Consider the following 20,040-nt stretch of genomic DNA (forward strand, 5'->3'; position numbering starts at 1 on the left):
AGAGTCATGACACTCTGGAGGCCTGCATTGTTGTAATCGTCCTTCTTATCTCATATGAACAATGAGAACTTTTTACTATGGCCACAGCACACATACACAGTCGCAGGATTTCCAAAATCCACAAAAAGACAGGCCCAGAGTTGGAAGCAGTTTTCAAAAATGTTTCAATGGCTCAAAGCACCGTTGTCATGTAAACGGGACCTGAAGCAACACGATCTATTCACCACCGGTTAATCCAGAAAACTGGTCATGGCCATGCTCATTTTTAAAGAAAATGTCCTTTTCTCTTCTGTTAAATCTCTTAACTGACTGGTTTAAGGCGATGCAACATTTTGTGATGCTACACACAGAAATAAAGTCATTATCCATCTGGTCTGTGCCACATATCAGTAGGAATCTGTGACATGCAGTGCAAACATTCACAGCTACAAGACATCCAACCGTTCTAATATTGTGTGTGTGTGTGTGTGTGTGTGTGTGTGTGTGTGTGTGTGTGTGTGTGTGTGTGTGTGTGTGTGTGTGTGTGTGTGTGTGTGTGTGTGTGTGTGTGTGTGTGTGTGTGTCTGAGACATCGATAACGCAGGGCTCGTACAGGCAAACACCGAGTGCCAAAGGTACCCAGCTGCTCGGAGATTTGGAGAGCATCTGGCACCCCCAGATGAACAAAAGCCTTCACAAATTCATTACACACACTCCTGCCACGCCCACTCGCGCTGGCCTCGTGCCAGCGCCGATCGTGCTGGAGTTATTTCCTCTGAGTCACGGAGGCCGTGGCCGTGTAATACCTTAACACCACCTATTGAGCTGGAGGGAGTGCTCCTCCGGAAACCGCCAAACCCGGATCACACACGCACAGTTACTCACACACACGTTACCAAATCATTTCAACACGGAGAACAGCTGACGACATGCATGGTTTGAAGAAACACGCCAACTCTCTGGGAGGGACACAAATTCTAAGTAGTAGAATATTTTGCTTTACGTAAACCGTCTATGACAGTTATTGCAAATAACAAGGAAATCAATCTAATTCCGGGCAAACATGAAATACATTTTGACAGATCTTTATGCTGGGCTGCATGGTGAGATTAGTGGTTTACACTGTCACCTGACAGCGAGAAAATAAACAAATAAAAAATTTTCTTTAAATTTTGCATGTTCTGTCTGTGTGAGTCCCCCTGGTTTCTTCTTCAGTTTACCTCTAAAATATACTCTAAACTGCAGTATGGCAGACGCCTGGATGAATGGAAGCTTGATCCAAGTTCTCCAGCGCCATTTTAACCACACGTGTAAAGACATTGACGTCTGTTAGAAAAGAGGTGAAAATGAATCAAACTGACCGTTACAAAACAGATTTGTCCTACAAAGATTGTTGTTAGCTTCTATTGATTTTTGTTGTTGTGTTTACATCAGCACTCAGCATTCAGTACAACACAACTTCAGGTAAGACACTGCTAAGAGTTTGTAAAAACATGCATAATGCAACAGCTACAGGAGAAGTTTTGGACATTTCACAGTATTTTTGCACCACAAGGTTATTAAAATTGGCTTAATGTTGAGATTGTACTCATTTTCTATAGAAATCGTGTGGTTTTGAGAAAATACAGATATTTTCATAATGTGTAGTCCGCACTACAACAAAGTGAATCTTTAAAGATTAAATGTAAAGCTTATTATGGCACTATTTTACGAGGACAGGCCATTTGAGACAAAACTGAGCTCTATCAATTTATCATCCAAAATGTGTTTGACACCCCTGATCTAAAACAAAATGCATTCTAAAGACATTTATTGTCTTTGTATTAAAAATATAAAATGTAATTTTTTTATATATGCATTAAACCATAGATGAAGTAGACTAAACAACATATATAAGGTATTCCGCCATACTAGCTAACTTTCTATATTTCCTTGGTAATCTCTGTCATAGATCTTTATTCATTGGAACTTTTGCGAGCAGAGGGAAAAAAAATGTCATCCGACTTATCGGTGTGCGAGCTGGTGAGAATCAGCTGATATTAATAGCAAGTGTTTTAACACCAGTGAAAAAGAGTGATCCAGTGAGATATCAGGGTGTAAAAAAAAGTTGCAACAGTTGTGGAGCAAGTTGAGAGAATTAATAAAGCTTTCAGCTTGTAAAGCGTAAAATTCCTGGTGAGAAAAATGGCTCCGCTGAAGGTGTTCTGCGATTATAACCACCGACTAAATATTGAGTAACTCTGTGCTGCGCCATTATGGTTATAGCAGATCCTCAATGTTTTGAAGTTAGAATGGATTAAACTCAATCTAATTGAGTTTGGAGGATATTTGGCAGCTGCACCAACATCTTGAATTTTAATTGTCTTTCCCAAACCATTGGTGAACCACCGCTGCGGCCTGGCAGGGCACATGACCCCGGGGGGAAAAGCTGCGGCCATTGGGCAATGAAATTGTAATTAAAGGGTTTGCATGGTCTGTCACAATGTTTAGAGAAGTGCTTCATGTCAAATAACAGCCACGTAAAGGCAAAGGTCCATGTTTCCCCTACAGCACATTGCTCAGAGCAGTCTGTCATGACCTCCACAGGCCTGTTATTTCTCCCATAATGCACCATGATGCCATGACTTGATCGGGTAAACAATGCACAGACACCGTCCATCCATTTTCTATAGTGCGCCGCTGTGTTCTTTCAGCCATCTTTTCTGAAAGGGAAAAAATGCATTTGCCCCAGAGAGTGTAGATGTGTAATATAAGCAGGTAAAGACAGATGGAAGTCACATTAACTTTGCTTTCTGTTATCACCACATAACATGCAGAGAGAGAGCCAAAAAGAGACATGAATGACAAGTACAAAAAAAAAGAGGTGAAGAGGAAGCAGGTGAAGAGCAACACATGTGCTGACTAAAAAAACGGGAGTGTGACTCGGAGCGCAGACAGGCTGAGGAGAGGGGCCGGCACCTTGAAGAGGGGCAGAGGGAAGAGAGAGCAGGGGCTGCCCTCCGACAGATGGTGGTAGGAGGTAGGTGACGGTGACACCACTAAAAAACGGAAGGAGAAGGTACCAGAAGTCTGCCTGGCAGCACCCGTTAGGGTTTAAATGAGCCGTTCATCACTTAGTTTAATAGTCAACAAGACATTTGCAAGAATAAGCTTACGCATGTATATTTCATGACGACTATCACAAAACAATCTTTGCGAAACATTAATTCACAAGCTTATGATTTTATTTAAAAGTTTAAGCCACCAAGAGTTAAATTACATCCAACTGCAACAGTGATTTTGTTATCTTTCCTTCTTGCACGTCTCTGCATACATCTGGCAGTGAAGCTTTCATATCAGTTTTCCTCCCACTCTAACTACTGCCTTTAAGAGCTCCACACTTTACACATAAGCCAATTGGCCGATGGAGATCACCAAATTCAATTCCGGGCCTTCAGCAGTGGTCATGGTTCAGTGGAATGACCCAGACGGCCGTGTAGCAAAGCTAAACAGCTCTGGGCAGGGTACGCCGCTAAAGGCTGTTTACATTCAACACGCTGTGCTGGAACTGACGCCGCTGCACTCCAACTTAGTCAGCGCGGTTTTAGAAGTCAGTCCGGCCTCGCAAACAACAACCGACGACAGAAAGGAGGCCAGAGTTTCACATTTTCTGCAGGTCGACAGAAGGAGAGACCTCGAGGGTGTGGACGAAGGAAGAAAAAACTCACACAGGAGCAGTAATGACATTGAAACCTAAAGAAAACTGAGTTATTGGCGGTTGACAAAAGACATCAGCACATAATGTGTGTTTGTGTGCGCAGCAGACTGACCGTGGTGCATGAAGCCATTGTTGCAGAGCCCCACGCCCAGCGTCACAGCATCCTCCCGGGTCGAGCAGTCTCCCTGGGAAACCAAATCAATGACGCACACAATCGGTCAGTCACAATGCCTGTTTACGCCTCCCGATACACTGCTGCACCGCTGGAATTAAAAAGGTGATCTCTGACTAACACGTCCTAATTACCGTGTAGCTAATAGAGGCTGCAAGAGAAAAACAGACATCTATTGATTTGTTTGGGGAAAAAAGTACATCGGAAAGGGAGTGACTAGCTAGAAGGCATTTTTTTGAATTGTATATGTATATAAATACTAATGTGTCACACTAGAATGTACACAGGTGCATCTTAAAAAAAATTTATTAAATGGGAAAGTAGATTTTTCTCCTAAGTTCATTCAAATATTCTTAATTTCTAACAAAGTTTTTTGTTTTATTCTTCACAATTTGAGCTAATGAGCCATAAAAATGACAGCTCTGTGCCCCCATACCCCCAATAAATAGAAAAATAAAAAGAATGATCCTTTTCACAAAACACTGCAAAAAGCGGGTTGATCTTTAATAAACTGGGATCATCGGATTAACTGCGTGGGCCGCCGTTGATCCCATGTCTCAGCTCGATGAAGTTTTCATTGTGGGGCATGTCTCATTATTTTGTGCAAAAATAATACAAACACATGTTTTATTTATGCAATAGTTTTCACTCTGAAAGAGAAAACTGGAGAATCCCCAAAATGTAATGCAGGGGATGTTAAATGAGGACATAAATGTAGAAAACTGTGTTGGATTTTCACAAGAAGAAACACAGCTGATGTTTATTTTAGTCTGGGGTTCTCTGCAGACTCTTTGTGTCGGGATTAGGTGAAAGTATAACGTGTCCTTATGTTACCTGTGAGAGCAGCCAGTCCACCAGCTTGCTTGCAGGCACCACAGATTTAAAGGTTTTCAGATGGTGGTCTCTGTCCCTAAAGAAGAAGACAAACCAAACAGTTCACAGTGTTATATATTGGTTTTACCTTTCAGTACTGGTTGCATGAAGAAACAGGGCTCACGAATGATGAAATGTGTGAGACAAAAAAACAAAAACAAAAACTAAACCAAAACATTTTTGTGGGTAAACTGCATTAAAGCCTGACTGTATGTGCATCTCCTCTGGCATGAGGCGTCTCTCTGACTGAGGCTGATGCTGGTTCATCTGTGTTTGAACGACAGCCAGTGTTCTGGATTCTCTTTGATCCACGGCGGTCATTGTCCCGCTGCATCACACAGCTTCGACACGGCCTCAGCTGCTGGACATGATCCTGTGGTATACATAAATTCTGCTTCTACTGTTTCCATGTAAACATAGTTTTTGAAACTTTTCTGAAACGAAAATGATGTCATAAAAATGGAGGCCTAATCTACAATGGCTGACAATGCATTAAAACAACAGAAACCAAGCTTCTCTCATCATTTACTTCATCAGTCTCAACAGCACGAGACCTCTGTGTCCTTCTCAGTCTATTTGCACACACTTTATCATGCGCCATCATTCATATTCCAGGCATTGTGAGGTTATGCCTTCGTCACTCGACAAACTTTAATAAAACCCTGGTGCAGTTTATGATTATTTATGATGCATAAATGCGACGCATCCATCACTCATATGTTACAAGTAATGGTTGCTACTTACAATGCCAATTTAGTGATGGATTGAAAAAAAGAGAGAGACACATTCCATAATAAATAACTGGCAGGCAGTAGGACCGCCTTTGTATGTTAATGGGATTTGTCCTCGGACCAAAAAGCTCTTTGTTCGCACCGACGGCAACCCCGAGCACTTCAATCAGCGGGTGACTGATGGAAGGAGAGGCAGCGAGCTGAAGGTGGAGGAATATGAAAGGAGGGACTGCAGTGCGTGTGTGTGTGTGTGTGTGTGTGTGTGTGTGTGTGTGTGTGTGTGTGTGTGTGTGTGTATTTTCACTTTGTCGGGTCATAAACTGAAAATAGACACAATAACAAAATTAATTGAAGTAACTGATATATATTAAAGGTTAGGAAGTGTCTTTAGAGCTAATACTACAATACAGTGTGTGTCTGTTCGATTCTGTTCAAAATGACTCTCACCGAAGTTGAGAAGTGAAATTTGTGTTTTTCCTCATATACAGGTAAAGAACCAGTTTTAGTTTTAGGATCTGTATTCTAAAATAGAGGACTTAAAAAATATAAGTAACCTTTTCCTGATTTATGACTAAAACCATGATATTATTAATGTCCTAAATGTCCAAATAGGTGCGTCATTTGTACGTTTACATACATTTCAAGGTTTAACATTCAAAGGAGCGGAGTGTTTATGAAAAGACTAAACACAGTAAAGTTAAAATTTATGTGTGCGTGTGCGTGTGCGTGCGTGCGTGTGTGTGTGTGTGTGTGTGTGTGTGTGTGTGTGTGTGTGAGAAACAGAGCAGAAAACAGAAAATAAAAGTGATGAATGAGACCAAAATGCTTTCACACACAGTTTGAACTCCCATATAAGTTATAGATATCAAATAATTCAGCAATAAATGTTCAACAAACCGTCAAGACTGTAAAGATTAAAGACACAAAGGCGAACAGAAGAGCCGTCTCTCATTAATCCTTTAAGAGCTTTTTGGTGTAAACCTCCAGTTATGGAGAAAGGCCTTCTTCAGCCTCCCGTCCAGTCTTTAAAGCATCTACAGCAACTCGCGACTGGGTGGGTGTCCAGAGCTGCAGGGGGGCGGTGGGGGGAAGGTCTGCTGTCATTTCTGGCAGTGCTGCTGTTTGTTCAGTCATTAGATGAACGGGTGATGCGGGGCAAATGTGAAACTCTCATGCATATGCATGCACGCACCTGGAGAGCGTTCACATTAGCATATTGGGGGGGGTTAAGGGGTGGGGGTAGGGAGTGGGGCAGGTACTTACTTGATGACAGGCGTGTGGAGGCTGTGAAGGCGGCAGTACAGCCTGACGCCCTGGAAGGGAAGAAAAACGAAGCGGTTGAGTCACAGATCAAACACGCCTTGAGTAAATAGGTACACCTGAACAAGAGGTTCGACTGTTGAAAAGAGTCGGCCCGAGGCTATCATTTCAGGGTAGACGTTTCAAAACCTCTGAGTTTACAAGACGCTCGAAGAACAATGCGTATGCAGACAGCTTAAATTATATTTAACCTTTCTATCTTTTTGGGAATTTAGCTTCTGGCTGAGTTTTAAATTTATATGGATTTAAAAAAAAGCTCCATAATGATTCGGTGGATTTCCAAATTGTAAGGTGTGTGGCACTTTGATGTGCTGTTATGTAAGAGCAGAAATGAGAACGCAATAAAACTAGGACTTTTGAGTCAGATCAAATATTGTGAAATATTTATCCATCGCAATCAGCAGACTTTATGACCTCGGAATGAACTTCTTTTTTTAATTGTGCTCTTACGCTCTTACTGTGTATACGTCAAAACATATCTTTTTTTGTATATTCGTTTCAGAACATGTTCACGTTCACCTGGCAATGTATTGAAAACAATGTCAGTTTCCATGGCAATGGCAGAAATGCTGAAAAAAATGTTGTTTTCATGTTTTGTCCTTATAGTGAAACCACACATGTCGAGAATAACAATACGCTATGAACATTTGTGTGGACGGACGTCCAAGTTGGATTGTTATTAGAGGAAACTCTCAACTATAAAACTACGTGTAAACAGACAGCCAAAACACAACAAAAGTTTTGCATTTTCCCCTCATAACACTGTCATGTAAACAAGGCCATATTGTCCTCTTGTTGCTCTTGGTGTTGATATTCTCAATATGGTGGCAGATCTCTGGAGTTACCTTCGACATGATGTCTTCCATCTCACTGCGAGCCTTGTAGGTGCCGTCATCGTAGCGGAACCGGTACAGAACCTGCTCGTTCTTGAACTGGTGCTTGTCCGACACTGAAATATCACCAGAGGGGGAAAATGTCACTGCAGCCGGGCTCCAGTTTGAATAATCACACGTTCTGCCTTCTTAGTCGTAACTATGGAACATCTATGACAAACAAGACAGCTGTCAACTTGAGTCGGGTTCAGAAAGAAATGGTACATCAGTGCAATCCGACAGTTTCATTTTTATTAAGAAGATCTTTTGAGGTTTGATATTGTTCAACTGTCTTCACGGTGACGATCTTCAACTGGCATGAATGTTGGCCAACAGCGAGTAAAGAGATGGATGTGGAGTGTACGTGGACATTCAGCTATTCAAAGCCATGTCCTCAGTCTGTTGGGATCAGATCGCTGTGTTCAGAATTTACAGTTTGAATCATCTCTACAGGATAAAACTTGCAGAGAAACGCAAGAGGGTGACTGAGGCTGAGTGGGAGGAGGAGCTTATTAAGACCAAGTCACATATTCGTATTAAAGATGAATAAACTGAACAGCTGGCTGAACCCTCCACAGCTGTCTCTCACCTTCATGTCTCCGCTGTGGGAAATTGATTTATTCACTCCTGGCCTGGACACGGAAGGGCAGCCACTCAACCTTTTTGTACTTCAAGATGTTAATGATAGTTATAGCATAATGATGGTTGAGGATAAAACTTTCAATATTGCTAGTGCGACGAGCACCAAAAGCTCTTTAGCATGGTGCATGTAGCATGGCTCAGAGTGAAATCCTCTGGGATCAAATCAGATCAGACCATCAGGAAAATCAGATCATTGTAATGCAGATGGCACAGAATCTACATTACATTTTGGATGGATTTGACTTTTTAACACTTTTTTTCACTCAGTGACAAAGTGCTTCACATTGGTAATCACATTCATTCATTCACAGACAGTCTTGCACCATGGAAGTGCTCAGTGTCAGTACATAGCTTGAAATGACATAAAGCTTAAAATGATTACTGAATGTGTGCACATATACATTATAAAAGAGTCAGTATTGGCTGAAGACATTCAGCCAATAACAGCCAAATGCTCAGGATGTCCACAGCAGGAGACGTTCACATTTGGGTGACAGAGGTTTAGTTTTTATTACATTAATTTGCCAAATTTCCTTTCACACCTTAAACCTTGGTGGGAGGATTAGGGCAAGTACAGAAAAGAGGGCAAGTAGCAGAAGTAAACATTAGAGGGGGAAAACCTGCAGTAGTAAATTTCTGCCCGTGTTGGCAAAGTGATGACATTTAAATATTTGACATAGCAGACAGGCTGCCAGCTCCTATAAAACCTCCCAGCTCGTACTAATGAACACCAAAATTCCAAAACAGACGTCCTATTTATTTTGAATCCAATACAAGAAATGGAAAATGACTAATACACACACATGCGCACATACACACACACACACACACACACACACACACACACGATTGTCGCTAAAGCTCAGAGTAAAAATCTGCCAAACAGCGGCAGATTGGTCCCACCACAACAACTTGGCAGGGACACAAACAAGCTGCTGGTTCTCTCCGTCTAGACTTAAAATGCCCTCATAAAACAAAGAGGAATGTAAAACAGCCACTGTAAAGTGTCAAATATGAGCTGCTGAAATGCATGAAGTGAAAACTGAATTATTATAGAAGAAAAAGAGTTGAAATAGTTAGAATTCAAAGTTTGGACTGCCTCGAACATGTAACCGATTCCACTATAAAATGCACAGAGATTGGTTGTTACTCAGAAGTTGCAGCTCTACAATTTGCTGCTCTGTCACATTAGCCTCGCGTCAATGACTAACCGGTGACACACTTTTCCTTGAGGCCTGAACCTCTTCTGCTTGCCCACTTATTGCAATCCCACTCATCCCTGCATGTATCTCTCTGTGGTGGAAGGGCAGGATCTCTTGGGATTTTCCACAGGTATTAAGGAAAACGAAACATTTGGGCTTCAGCAAATTTACCACAGTGTGGGGTGTGCGTAAATCGTGAGGGCTTTCCACACTTGCTATGTATAACAGCTCCTTCAGCAACGTCCTGAGCAACTGCCCTCATGCATTATTTATAGATGCTTGTGCATGAGTGTGTGTGTGTGTGTGTGTGTGTGTGTGTGTGTGTGTGTGTGTGTGTGTGTGTGTGTGTGTGTGTGTGTGTGTGTGTGTGTGTGTGTGTGTGTGTGTGTGTGTGTGTGTGTGTGTGTGTGTGTGTGTGTGTGTGTTGGTTTCATTTCTCAATGCATAATTCAGGTTAGTGACCCTGTGAGTGTCATACAGAAGACAAAATCTTGGAAGAACAAATGATGCGAGACACATTTCCATAAATCTTATTTTCAGACTTCAGATTGTGACAGGTTTACCAGGAAGTGTGTTGGAATAGTTAAAAAAAAAAAGAAAACAACAACACAGGTGGGACTGATGGAATATTAAAAAAAAAAAAACCATGAAGTTTGTAGGACTTGGTTTCCTCACCGTGGTGAATGATGCCGTTTTCCAGCAGTGCCTGTCCCAGGTTCACCCCTTCGTCGGGATTGCTGATCTCGCCGCTGTCAATCAGCCATGACACAAACTCACTGGGGACACAAAAGATGCATGGATGAGCCCGAGTATCTTAGACTGGTAATCAGTCTGTTTCCATGTTTGGTGCGGGGCTCCTTGCTGTGCAGATTTAGCATGGGTTTTCACAGAATTTCACACACTGAGTCTGGCAGACGAAAAGTGAGCACGCCACCAGCACGCCACGTTTGCTACTTGGAATTCTGTGTAGAAAGTTGGCATCTCACAGTGAGACAGGATTGTCTCTGGTTCATTCATGAAGCCTCTTGAGCTCAGTGATCATGTTAAACACTTAAACCGGAACACACACGTCATGAAACCTGGATCAAACCAGATTGTGGTTTTGTAGGGTGTGTGTGTGTGTGTGTGTGTGTGTGTGTGTGTGTGTGTGTGTGTGTGTGTGTGTGTGTGTGTGTGTGTGTGTGTGTGTGTGTGTGTGTGTGTGTGTGTGTGTGTGTGTGTGTGTGTGTGTGTATACCCACATGTATATTTGCATATTAACTTCCCCATAATTAAATCCAAATTGACATATTTATTCAGCATTTACCGAAATAGGTCAAGCATCATAGTTTAATAAAAAGAAAGCTTATGTGTCATAAAAAATCCACAAAAAACAAGAAAATATTTAATATGATCAGATTTGTTTTCCACTGTTTTAACCAGAGGCCATAATTATCACTATTTCAATGTAAGAAATAAAAAAAAAAAAAAAAAAAACATAAAACAAACAAAAGTTTATATAATGTGCAGCACTGAATTAATCAGATAAAAGGTTCATAATAACTGTAGTTATGTCTAAAATCTTTTGATCAGAATTCATATCACTATTTTTTATACAGGAAACAAACAAAAACATTAATTGATCCTTGATCCTTTATCAATAACTATATTTAAAATAGTTTTGTTTTATATATGTGTTTTTGGACCTTGGAGAAAATGTCAAGTCTTTTCAAGTTGAAGGTTCAAGACAAGTCACGTCCTGATCCTAGATGAATCTGAGTGCTTTTTCCCAAATCAAGTCTGAAGCCGTCAAATTTGTTATCGGGGGCAAGTCATGTGGCTAAATGGTAAATACATTGCTCAAGCAGATCAAGCACTTTTCCCATAATTGAGCAGCACCCAAAGTGCTTTACACTGTTAATCACATTCACCCATTCACACACACTCACACACCAATGGAGGCGGCTGCTATGGAAGACGCTCAAGACACCCATTGGTATTGAACCGCCAACCTCCCATAAATTGATAACAGTTAGTTAGCAGAGCGACAGTAAGCATGCCATATTTTCACTGGTCTGTTTCCACGAGTAACTCAGAGTGTGTTTGTATGTACTGTACTACAATGATACACAGCCCATATGCTGTTCACACATTCATTTTTTGGAGAATCGAGAATCCAAGTCTGAGCTGGGCTCGGCCTCTAACCGGCACTGTGGCAAGGCTCCTTGTGCAAAGACATTTTTATTTACAAGAAAGCTCCGACAAGTCCTTCAGACACAGGATACACTCAGAGGTTAACTCATTCCTTACACTATGACTCTCCCTCATGTGTCGTTGAATACGAGCATTGTGGGGTGGTATCGTTCGGAAGGTTGCAGGTTCGATTCCCATCTCTACCTGCTTACAGTGTCTGTGAATGTGTGAATGTGTGAATGTGATGACCTATGTAAAGCGCTTTGGGGCTGCTCACACAGCTATAAAACACTATATAAGTGAAATCCATTTACCATTTTGATGAGCCAAATTTAAACACTTCAGCTCACTCGTCTTCACACCCAGTGTGCGCTGAACAAATGTTTGAAGGAGGAAAATTACATTCTCCACTTCTGTGCCCTTCATGCCGCTGAGTGAAATCACTTCCACAGATAATGACGAACTGCTTGTGTGCATGCATGTTCATTAAATCTGGGTTTCAACACGCCAAGGGAATCATCCTGAAGAATGCGCATGTGATAAATCTGCCCTCACGTGTGGACTAGCCATCAGGCAATCATGCCATTGGCACGTAGTGTGTACAAATGTAACGGCGTGTGCGTGTCTTTGAACCATGTCCAACAATAAACGTATGAATGGAGCGCGTGGACAATCACGTGGAGGCGCAGACACGTTCGGCCATCTGCAGCCGGCCTTTTTCATCAGCCTGTGGCTCAAAAGGAATATTTTCCCGTTGTTAGAAACAGTCTCCACTGTGGCCTGCCAGGTGCATGCTGCGACCTGTGTGTGTGCTGCATGTTTGTATGAGTGCGTGGACGGGGATCAGTCCCAACGCTTTCTTTCCATGAGTCGGAGGAAGAAAAATGTTTTCATGGCCGCAGTATTTGCGTATGTTCATTGTCTCTCCGTGTGCTCCTCATCTGAGCCAGTGGCTCATAATTGACATTGACAAGGGACTTGAGTGAATGCGAGGGGATGTTTGTGTGTGTGTGTGTGTGTGTGTGTGTGTGTGTGTGTGTGTGTGTGTGTGTGTGTGTGTGTGTGTGTGTGTGTGTGTGTGTGTGTGTGTGTGTTACATAAGAGTCAGGTTAAATTTGGACACAGAGCTGTTATGGGAATGAATATGATGAACAGTAATTGTGAATAGAGAGAGAGAGAGAGAGAGAGAGAGAGAGAGAGAGAGAGAGAGAGAGAGAGAGAGAGAGAGAGAGAGAGAGAGAGAGAGAGAGAGAGAGAGAGAGAGAGAGAGAGAGAGAGAGAGAGAGAGAGAGAGAGAGAGAGAGAGAGAGAGAGAGCGACAGAGAGAGAGGGAGAAGGAGAGGGAGAGGGGGCCAATTGAAAAGAGAGAGGTTGTAGACAATGATTATGGATTTGTGGGAATATCAGCAGAGGATCTGTTAATCCGGTGCATATTTCTTCAAACAAAGCTGTGTATTTATATCTGAAGTTAACAGCATTGTTGTTTTGGATTTATATGCAGCAGCGTGATGCATGTTGTTTCAGAAGCAACACAAACACAAATCCCCTTGTTCCCTCAACTATTGACAAAGGTTGGAACTTTTGCTGATTTATACTATAATTTGTTTAAATAAGAGTACCATGATGCACACACCAACTTCAGAATGCCACTGCAAATTAAACTTCACCAAAACAATGCAAATAGGTTTTTCCAACTTCTTTGCGTTTTCTATAAACTTTGAGAAGCTTTCGTCTTAATTTATTCCAGTTCCATTCACTTGATGCCTACTTTGTCAGTTTACTTAATTTTGCCACAGTCCAGACAGCATGACCTCAAAACAGGTTTAGAATTGAGAAAATAAGACATGGCTGAGATATTTTCCTTCCTCGGATAGGTGGAAAATGCATGATATAATCCAGGGATGTTTTAAAAGTGTGGGAGGGTTAGGGCTCCATTTCTTAGAGCGTCAACTCCACTGCACCGACCCCAATTCCCCCAGGACCCCCCAGCTAGAACGCTGCACATGTTTTGTCTCATGCCAAGTAGTAATTTTCGCTTTAATGCCAGATTTCTTAGTAATTTCCACATTATAGGATATTATTGTAAGTGCTCAGCGATTGCAAATTACAGTGAGGAAATCCAGACTCAAAGGCCATTTTCTGTGGAGCTGCATGTTCTCCCAGTACATGCATGGGTTATCCAGAAATAGAGGTTTAAAATTGTGTAAGAGTGACTGAATGTGATTGTGACGGACCGGAGACCTGCCGCTGCTTCAGCCCCGGCACGCCACAACCCTGAGCTAGATTAGAGGACGGATGATGTTATTGTTGGGATCCACGGGTAATAGAAAACATAACTTCTCTTTTGCAAGCTCTTAATTATAAATGTATGCTTAGTCTTCATTAATAGTCCACAACCATCACAACCTGTGGTTTGAATGAATTCTTTGAATTTGCTTAAAATTATACAAAATGGATTATTTATTAAACTACAAAATTGCTTAAAACATGTTTTACAGTATATAATACTTGTATCCCTCAAAAGTAAAGGAAAGTAAATGAGGGATAAAAGTATTATATACTGTAAAACATGTTTTAAGCAATTGTGTAGTTTAATAATTCAAACCACCATGATGAAAAATGGGGAAAAAAGGTTATGGTGAAAAGATATTCTGGCATGGATTGTCCTCTGGGCCGGGGTCGACTCATTTGAAACTATTGAGTTAATCCCAACTTTATGCAGGCATGTGAGACTTGAGGCTCTTTTATGCCAAATCAGCCCAAAGAGGATCCAACCAAAGCACCAAACAAATTTCAAGGAAAACATTGATTTTGTTTAAAACAAATATCTTAAGTCTAGTGCACACAACACTGAGGCCTGAGTTGAGATATCAGTGATGCCGCGATGAAAGATAGGTAACTCATTGCTATTAAACTGGGCTCAAAACCATGCTGTCAGGGTCAGTTTGTCAAAACATGCATCATATAACGACTACAGGAGAAGTTTTTGGGCAGTTCATTGTATTTTGCAACAGAAGGTTTCATTCAAACTGAGTTCATATTGACATTGCAGCCATTCTCTGTAGTAATTGTTTGATTTGGCAAAACTGGAGACATTTTCATCACGTATACTCTACGCCAAAACAACGAAAATCTTTACATTTTAAATTTAAAGGTTATTATAGCACAACTTCATCGGTCCAGATGAAATTGGGCTGTATTTGGCCCCTGAAATGAAAGCCCTGCTCTGTGTAAATCAACATACTGGCCCAACACCAAGGCAAAGAAGAGAGGAAGTACGATGATGGCAGGAGCCAGCACTCATATTTTGATACTTAAAAACAGGCTGAATTTGAAACCTCGGTGGCCAGCGAGGCCTTACAAAAACTTGCACCAACAACATTTCTGTCATTTGTTACTCACTTCTAATCTCCACACTGCCCCTGTGGCCACCAGCAGTACTGCACTGTTGGTTCACGTATACAATGCTGAGCATAAATTAACTATTTGCTCTATGTGTCAATAACCTGATTTTACTTCTACGTCTGAAATGGACCGAAACAAAATAATCTATGTGTTTGAGGGAAGTCCACAGTGTTTATAAACAAGAACAGAGACATCCTAAAATTACCAAGCACAAACTCAAAATAAAGTCTATGACGGGTGCTAACAGCAGCTCGTTCCCTTTGTGCACAGCAGACTCTTGATGGAATTACACCATCAAAACAACAGGGAGCGATCAAACCGGCAGTCAGCATCTGTTTAATGCAATAAGCACTCAAGCTATGCCTGTCGCTAACTTCATTAGAAAGACAAAAGCAGGCCTAATGCGGGTTGCTCTCATCGGCCGGATATGATAAAAGTGAGGAAAGTGAGAGATGACAAGAAGCTCAAACAGAGTGAGGGGGGAGAAATGCCGACAGAGCAGACGTACATCATGCAGGCGAGGCAATAAAAGAGAGAAAAAGGCTGATCAGAAGGAAGAAAAACTATGATAAAATATGATATCTGAACGAGCTCTTCTTCTGGCACCAACTCTGGATTTGGTGATTTTATGAGGAAGATTAAGCATTCGTTTTTGTAACGGTGCTGAAGTGAGGGAGGATGTATGCAATTCCTGGAAGCTCTCAGGATGCAGAGCGCCTTGTGAGGATCATCGGACAGAGAGAGTGAGAGACAGAGAGAAAGAGACAGAAACACCCAGACACAGGATTTCAAAGGACGCCACAGAAATGGAGCTGGTCTGCAGAAAGCAAACTTTTCTCGGCAGCTCATTAAATTATCCTCTGGGCGGTGCGGCTGATGGGATGTTAGACAGCGCACTTTTACCATCTTCTTCATTTACCTTAAAAGAAACTGCAGTAGTTTTATATGAGGGATGCACTTAATGGTTTGGGCTCAACTGAAATGCCACATCGTCAGTGTCGCAGGCAGACATTAACTGCTCCCTGGTTTCTCTTTAGAAGACCAGTCAACACGGTCCCTGTCGCAGTCCTGCCTCATTTGATTTTCTGTTTCACTCCCCCTAAGTTTTGCGCCAGAAAGAATTTTAATTGCTCTTGGGGATCTCAGGAGTAATACTGTGTTATGTCGGACAACTTAAGCAAGTCTCTCATTGTCTATTCACTGCACGACGACAACAAGAGGACGGAGACGGGAGCGGCCCAGACAAGAAACTCAGCTAAAGGTCCTCCTGCTAATGAAAGTGTTGGTGTCAGTGTGAGTGCCAGGCGAAATGCGAAACTCGGCCCTTTTCTGTAACTCGTGAGAAGAGCCTGCGAGGGGGGCCTCATTACGGACAAGAGGATGTGGGGATAAAACAGCTTGGGCATGTTGCCAGTACTCTGGGGGACTGGATACCAGCTCTTTTGAAAGCCTGCTGATCTTACGTAACAAACATTTGTAAGGCTCCCCATGTGAACGGCACCGGACTGCAGTCACATTCCCGAAGCCGAAGACGCCGGCCACATGCGACCCAAAGAAACTCACTTTCCCATGAAGCACTTGGGCACAATGCTGAGCTTCCTCCGTCTGTCCTTGATCAGATGCCGATTCTTGGTCATCATCATGTGGTAGAGCTTCTCGCCCTTCTCGGCAATCATCACGTAAGCGTCCCGCTCCATTCCCAGCTTGAGACCTGAAAACAACAGAAAAGCACGTCGCGTTTGAATGAAGCCGCCGTCAATGGACTGCGACTGTGAAGGTCAATAAAAGCAATGTGGGAAGGGAAATGAATGAACAAACAAGTCCTCAGCCAAGAAAAATACAGCGGTCTCATTACAGGACAGACGTTTCAGCTGGTCTTGCGTGGCTATCGACACGTATCAAAACAGAATGGGTGAAAACGTGTAATGGTGCAGTAAGAAGACAAAAACAAGCTTTTTTCGCCCTTCAGATTGCCCGGTTGCGTTCTGGTATTGTGCAGTTGGAACACATCCAAGAACGGAGCGCGGCGGCTCGGGTCTGCCACAGCCTTCTGAAACAAACCCAGATGTTAATCTCTCCGAAGAGAGTTGTGTTTAGAGGCGGCGAAGTTCAGGGAGGGCAGCCCGATCCCCATCTTGTTTCTGAGGCGATTTGTCAACCATTATTCCTCTATTGTGAAGCAGAACATGTGGAGCCCAATTGTAAGTCCAGTTTCCACATTAAAATAAAAAAAAAAAAAAAAACCTTCAGAGAGTAAACTGTGTGAGCTGCTAAACCTCTTTGCCGGGTTTCATGAACTTCTGAACTGTACAATGAGACTTTCTGATTCGGGCAATTCAACTCTGCTGCACTAATCTTCTTAGCTGTGCTGAGAGGCACGTCAAGCTGCTAAACGCCACCATGAAGCAGCTTTGATTTACAAGTTGCAAAACGCTTGATGAGGTATACTGTTAATATTTATGACACCCCCCCCCCCCCCCCCCGAAAAAAATTAAATCCAAGGGCCCCAAACTTTAACCTTTATTCTGATTTGGTTTCTTTCAGTTTATATATTTTGAATTCAATATATCTTAAAAAACAAATGTAACTCAACAAGCTCTGTTTCACAGATTTACCGGGTTTTCCTTCAGTAAAGCATTTATCGCTATATTGATAATTACTGGACTATAACACGTTCCACCTCTCTGTATGAAAAATATCACACATTGTTTAATGAGCTCTGGCAAACTCCAACATATCTCTTAATTTATCACATTTTCTATCCAGCCCTTTCATCTTTAGCTGCTTTGAGGAACAGTTAAGATGCTAAAAGCTAAAAGTTTACAATTCAAGTTGTAGCTTTTTATAACAATCATAATTTTTTAGCAATTATCATAATTTGTCTGGTTTAAAAAGGTACAATTTTGGCCATTTATAAAGGAGGTAGCCATGGTGATGAGGCTGAGCTAACATCTTTGCATTTCTGTCCCATCGTTATATAGGAAGTAAATCAAGGACCCATTTACACGACAACTTTTCAAGTGAAAAGTCTTTTTTTTTTTTTATGAAACCACACACGTGAGCAGAAAACAATATGCTATAAACAACAATGGCGAGTACACAGACATTTGTACGTATAAAGTTAGATTACTATTAGGGTGACTACCAAGTTCCAGGAGAATATTTACTGGGAGTCACGACACTCTGGAGGCAAACATTGTTGATATTGTCCATCGACTTGCCCAGGTGCAGAAGAACTACTTGCAACAGCCATGGTGCGCAAGCACAATGGCATTATTTTCAAAAAAGTTAAATTGTCCCCCGTTTCCAAGGAGACGGAGTCGGCGCATTTTCAAAAAGTTGTGTTTTCAATGGTTCCGAGCGTGGGTACATTGTAAAAGAGCACCCTGAATGCACAGATTTTAGGCTTTCACTTGAAAAACGTTGTTATGTAAACAGGGTCTGAGTTTCTTGACTGACAAATTTTCACGCAAGATTATCCAACATTAAAATAAAAAGTTAATTACTTGACGTTTTATGCTTGTAGTTGTTTAAAATAAGGTGACTGCTAATAAATATCTAACTGACACTACACATGCTATTTGGAACGTCGCATACCTGACGCCGTACGGGGCAGTAGCTCTCTCAGAGTCTTCAAATCTAACTTAAAAAATCTGTTAAAAGCTGCTCAGCTCTGCAACCACTAGTTTGGTCCTTAGACTTCTTTTTGTGTGTGTGGGTGTGGGCGTGGGTGGGATGAGGGAGGTGGGGGGAGTTGCACGCAGACGTGTGTAGCCATGTTGTTGTGGTGTTTTATCCCTGTATACTGTTTAATCTGTCTTGTTACTGTGTTGTATTTTTGTGACCTGCCAAGGGACTACAGATGCAAATTAGCTTAAAGCTACAATCTGGTATAGTGCATCAAATGGCAACATTTATGTTTTAACTGTACATTGTCCCTTTTAAATACATTTTATATTCATTCATAACTAGATCATTAACTTTGAAACATTCAAAGTCAAATTTTACAACGTTGGCAACCAGGAAGTTTAATTATAGATCTAGAAATTTACATACCATTTTCATGAAAGTGACATAATTTTCTTTACATTATGTTGAAGAAAAAAGATTGAATTATTGCGAAACTAATGCAAAAAACCGAATGGACTTTTCCTGCAAATGGAAATTGTCTCATCTACACAAAAGCCCCGTGCTAAAGGAAATCACGTAATGCAGCTTAAAGCATCTGAGGGTAGGATAGCTGAGTAACGTGGTGGGAGTTTGCCCCTCTGAAAAGAGAAGTGTGTGTGGGACAAACAATGTCGAAAAATTACACAGCTTTTCTTCCTGAACCCAATTTTCCCATTGAGTCTTTGGGGATCTCCGCTGGCAGCCTGTGACGGAGGTGGGGTTAGATTACATTTGGCAGCAGCTGGAGCGGGCTTAAACAATGAGTGTCATTGAACAACAGACGGGGCCTGTCCAGCACAGAGCCCCCGCAGCAGCCTCTGCTCCAGCTGTCCCGGTTTGTCTCGCGCTGCCCCACATCCTCCTGCACTCAATGGCATGAGATAAAAAAATGTAAACGAAAAAAAAACTTCTCAGGCATTATCTGACCCATGCATTTCTCCCAAAACCTCCATAAAAAACAGAGATAAGACGCAACATCTCCAGCTGGCTGAACAATGTGAGTCTTCAGAGGGGAAAAATACAGCAATACGTTACAGTTTATTAATCTTTTGAAAGTTAAAGGGGGGGGGATTCAAAGTGTCCTTGCCAGTATTTATTGCAGTAAAACGTTGGGTTGCTGTCTAGACGGGAGAGGCTGGGAGAAAGGTGAGGCGCGCTGAAAGTGGAGCGTACTGCAGAGAGGGGAGAGAGTGGGGAAATTGGGCACTGTGACTGATCTGGCATGTGTTCGCCTCAGGTCGATTTCCGCCGGGCTGAAACTCAACACCACAAACAGCAGCACACTCCTCCGTACTTATCCGTACTT

The 20,040-nt window shown here is 42.0% G+C and overlaps 1 protein-coding gene across 1 annotated transcript in view; it reads right to left on the reverse strand.

Moving 5' to 3' along the window:
* prex1 (phosphatidylinositol-3,4,5-trisphosphate-dependent Rac exchange factor 1) overlaps positions 1–20,040 on the reverse strand; it is a 104,354-nt gene that overhangs the window by 32,738 nt on the left and 51,576 nt on the right. The window contains exons 10-15 of the mRNA XM_080497181.1: positions 16,629–16,776; positions 10,164–10,264; positions 7,618–7,721; positions 6,716–6,765; positions 4,683–4,758; positions 3,789–3,861 (exon numbers count right to left, since the gene is read on the reverse strand). Of these exons, the coding sequence (XP_080353307.1) occupies positions 3,789–3,861; positions 4,683–4,758; positions 6,716–6,765; positions 7,618–7,721; positions 10,164–10,264; positions 16,629–16,776 (552 nt within the window). The remainder of the gene's footprint in view (positions 1–3,788; positions 3,862–4,682; positions 4,759–6,715; positions 6,766–7,617; positions 7,722–10,163; positions 10,265–16,628; positions 16,777–20,040) is intronic.

The sequence above is a fragment of the Blennius ocellaris genome (genome assembly GCF_963422515.1).
Source record: "Blennius ocellaris genome assembly, chromosome: 5".
NCBI lineage: Eukaryota > Metazoa > Chordata > Actinopteri > Blenniiformes > Blenniidae > Blennius > Blennius ocellaris.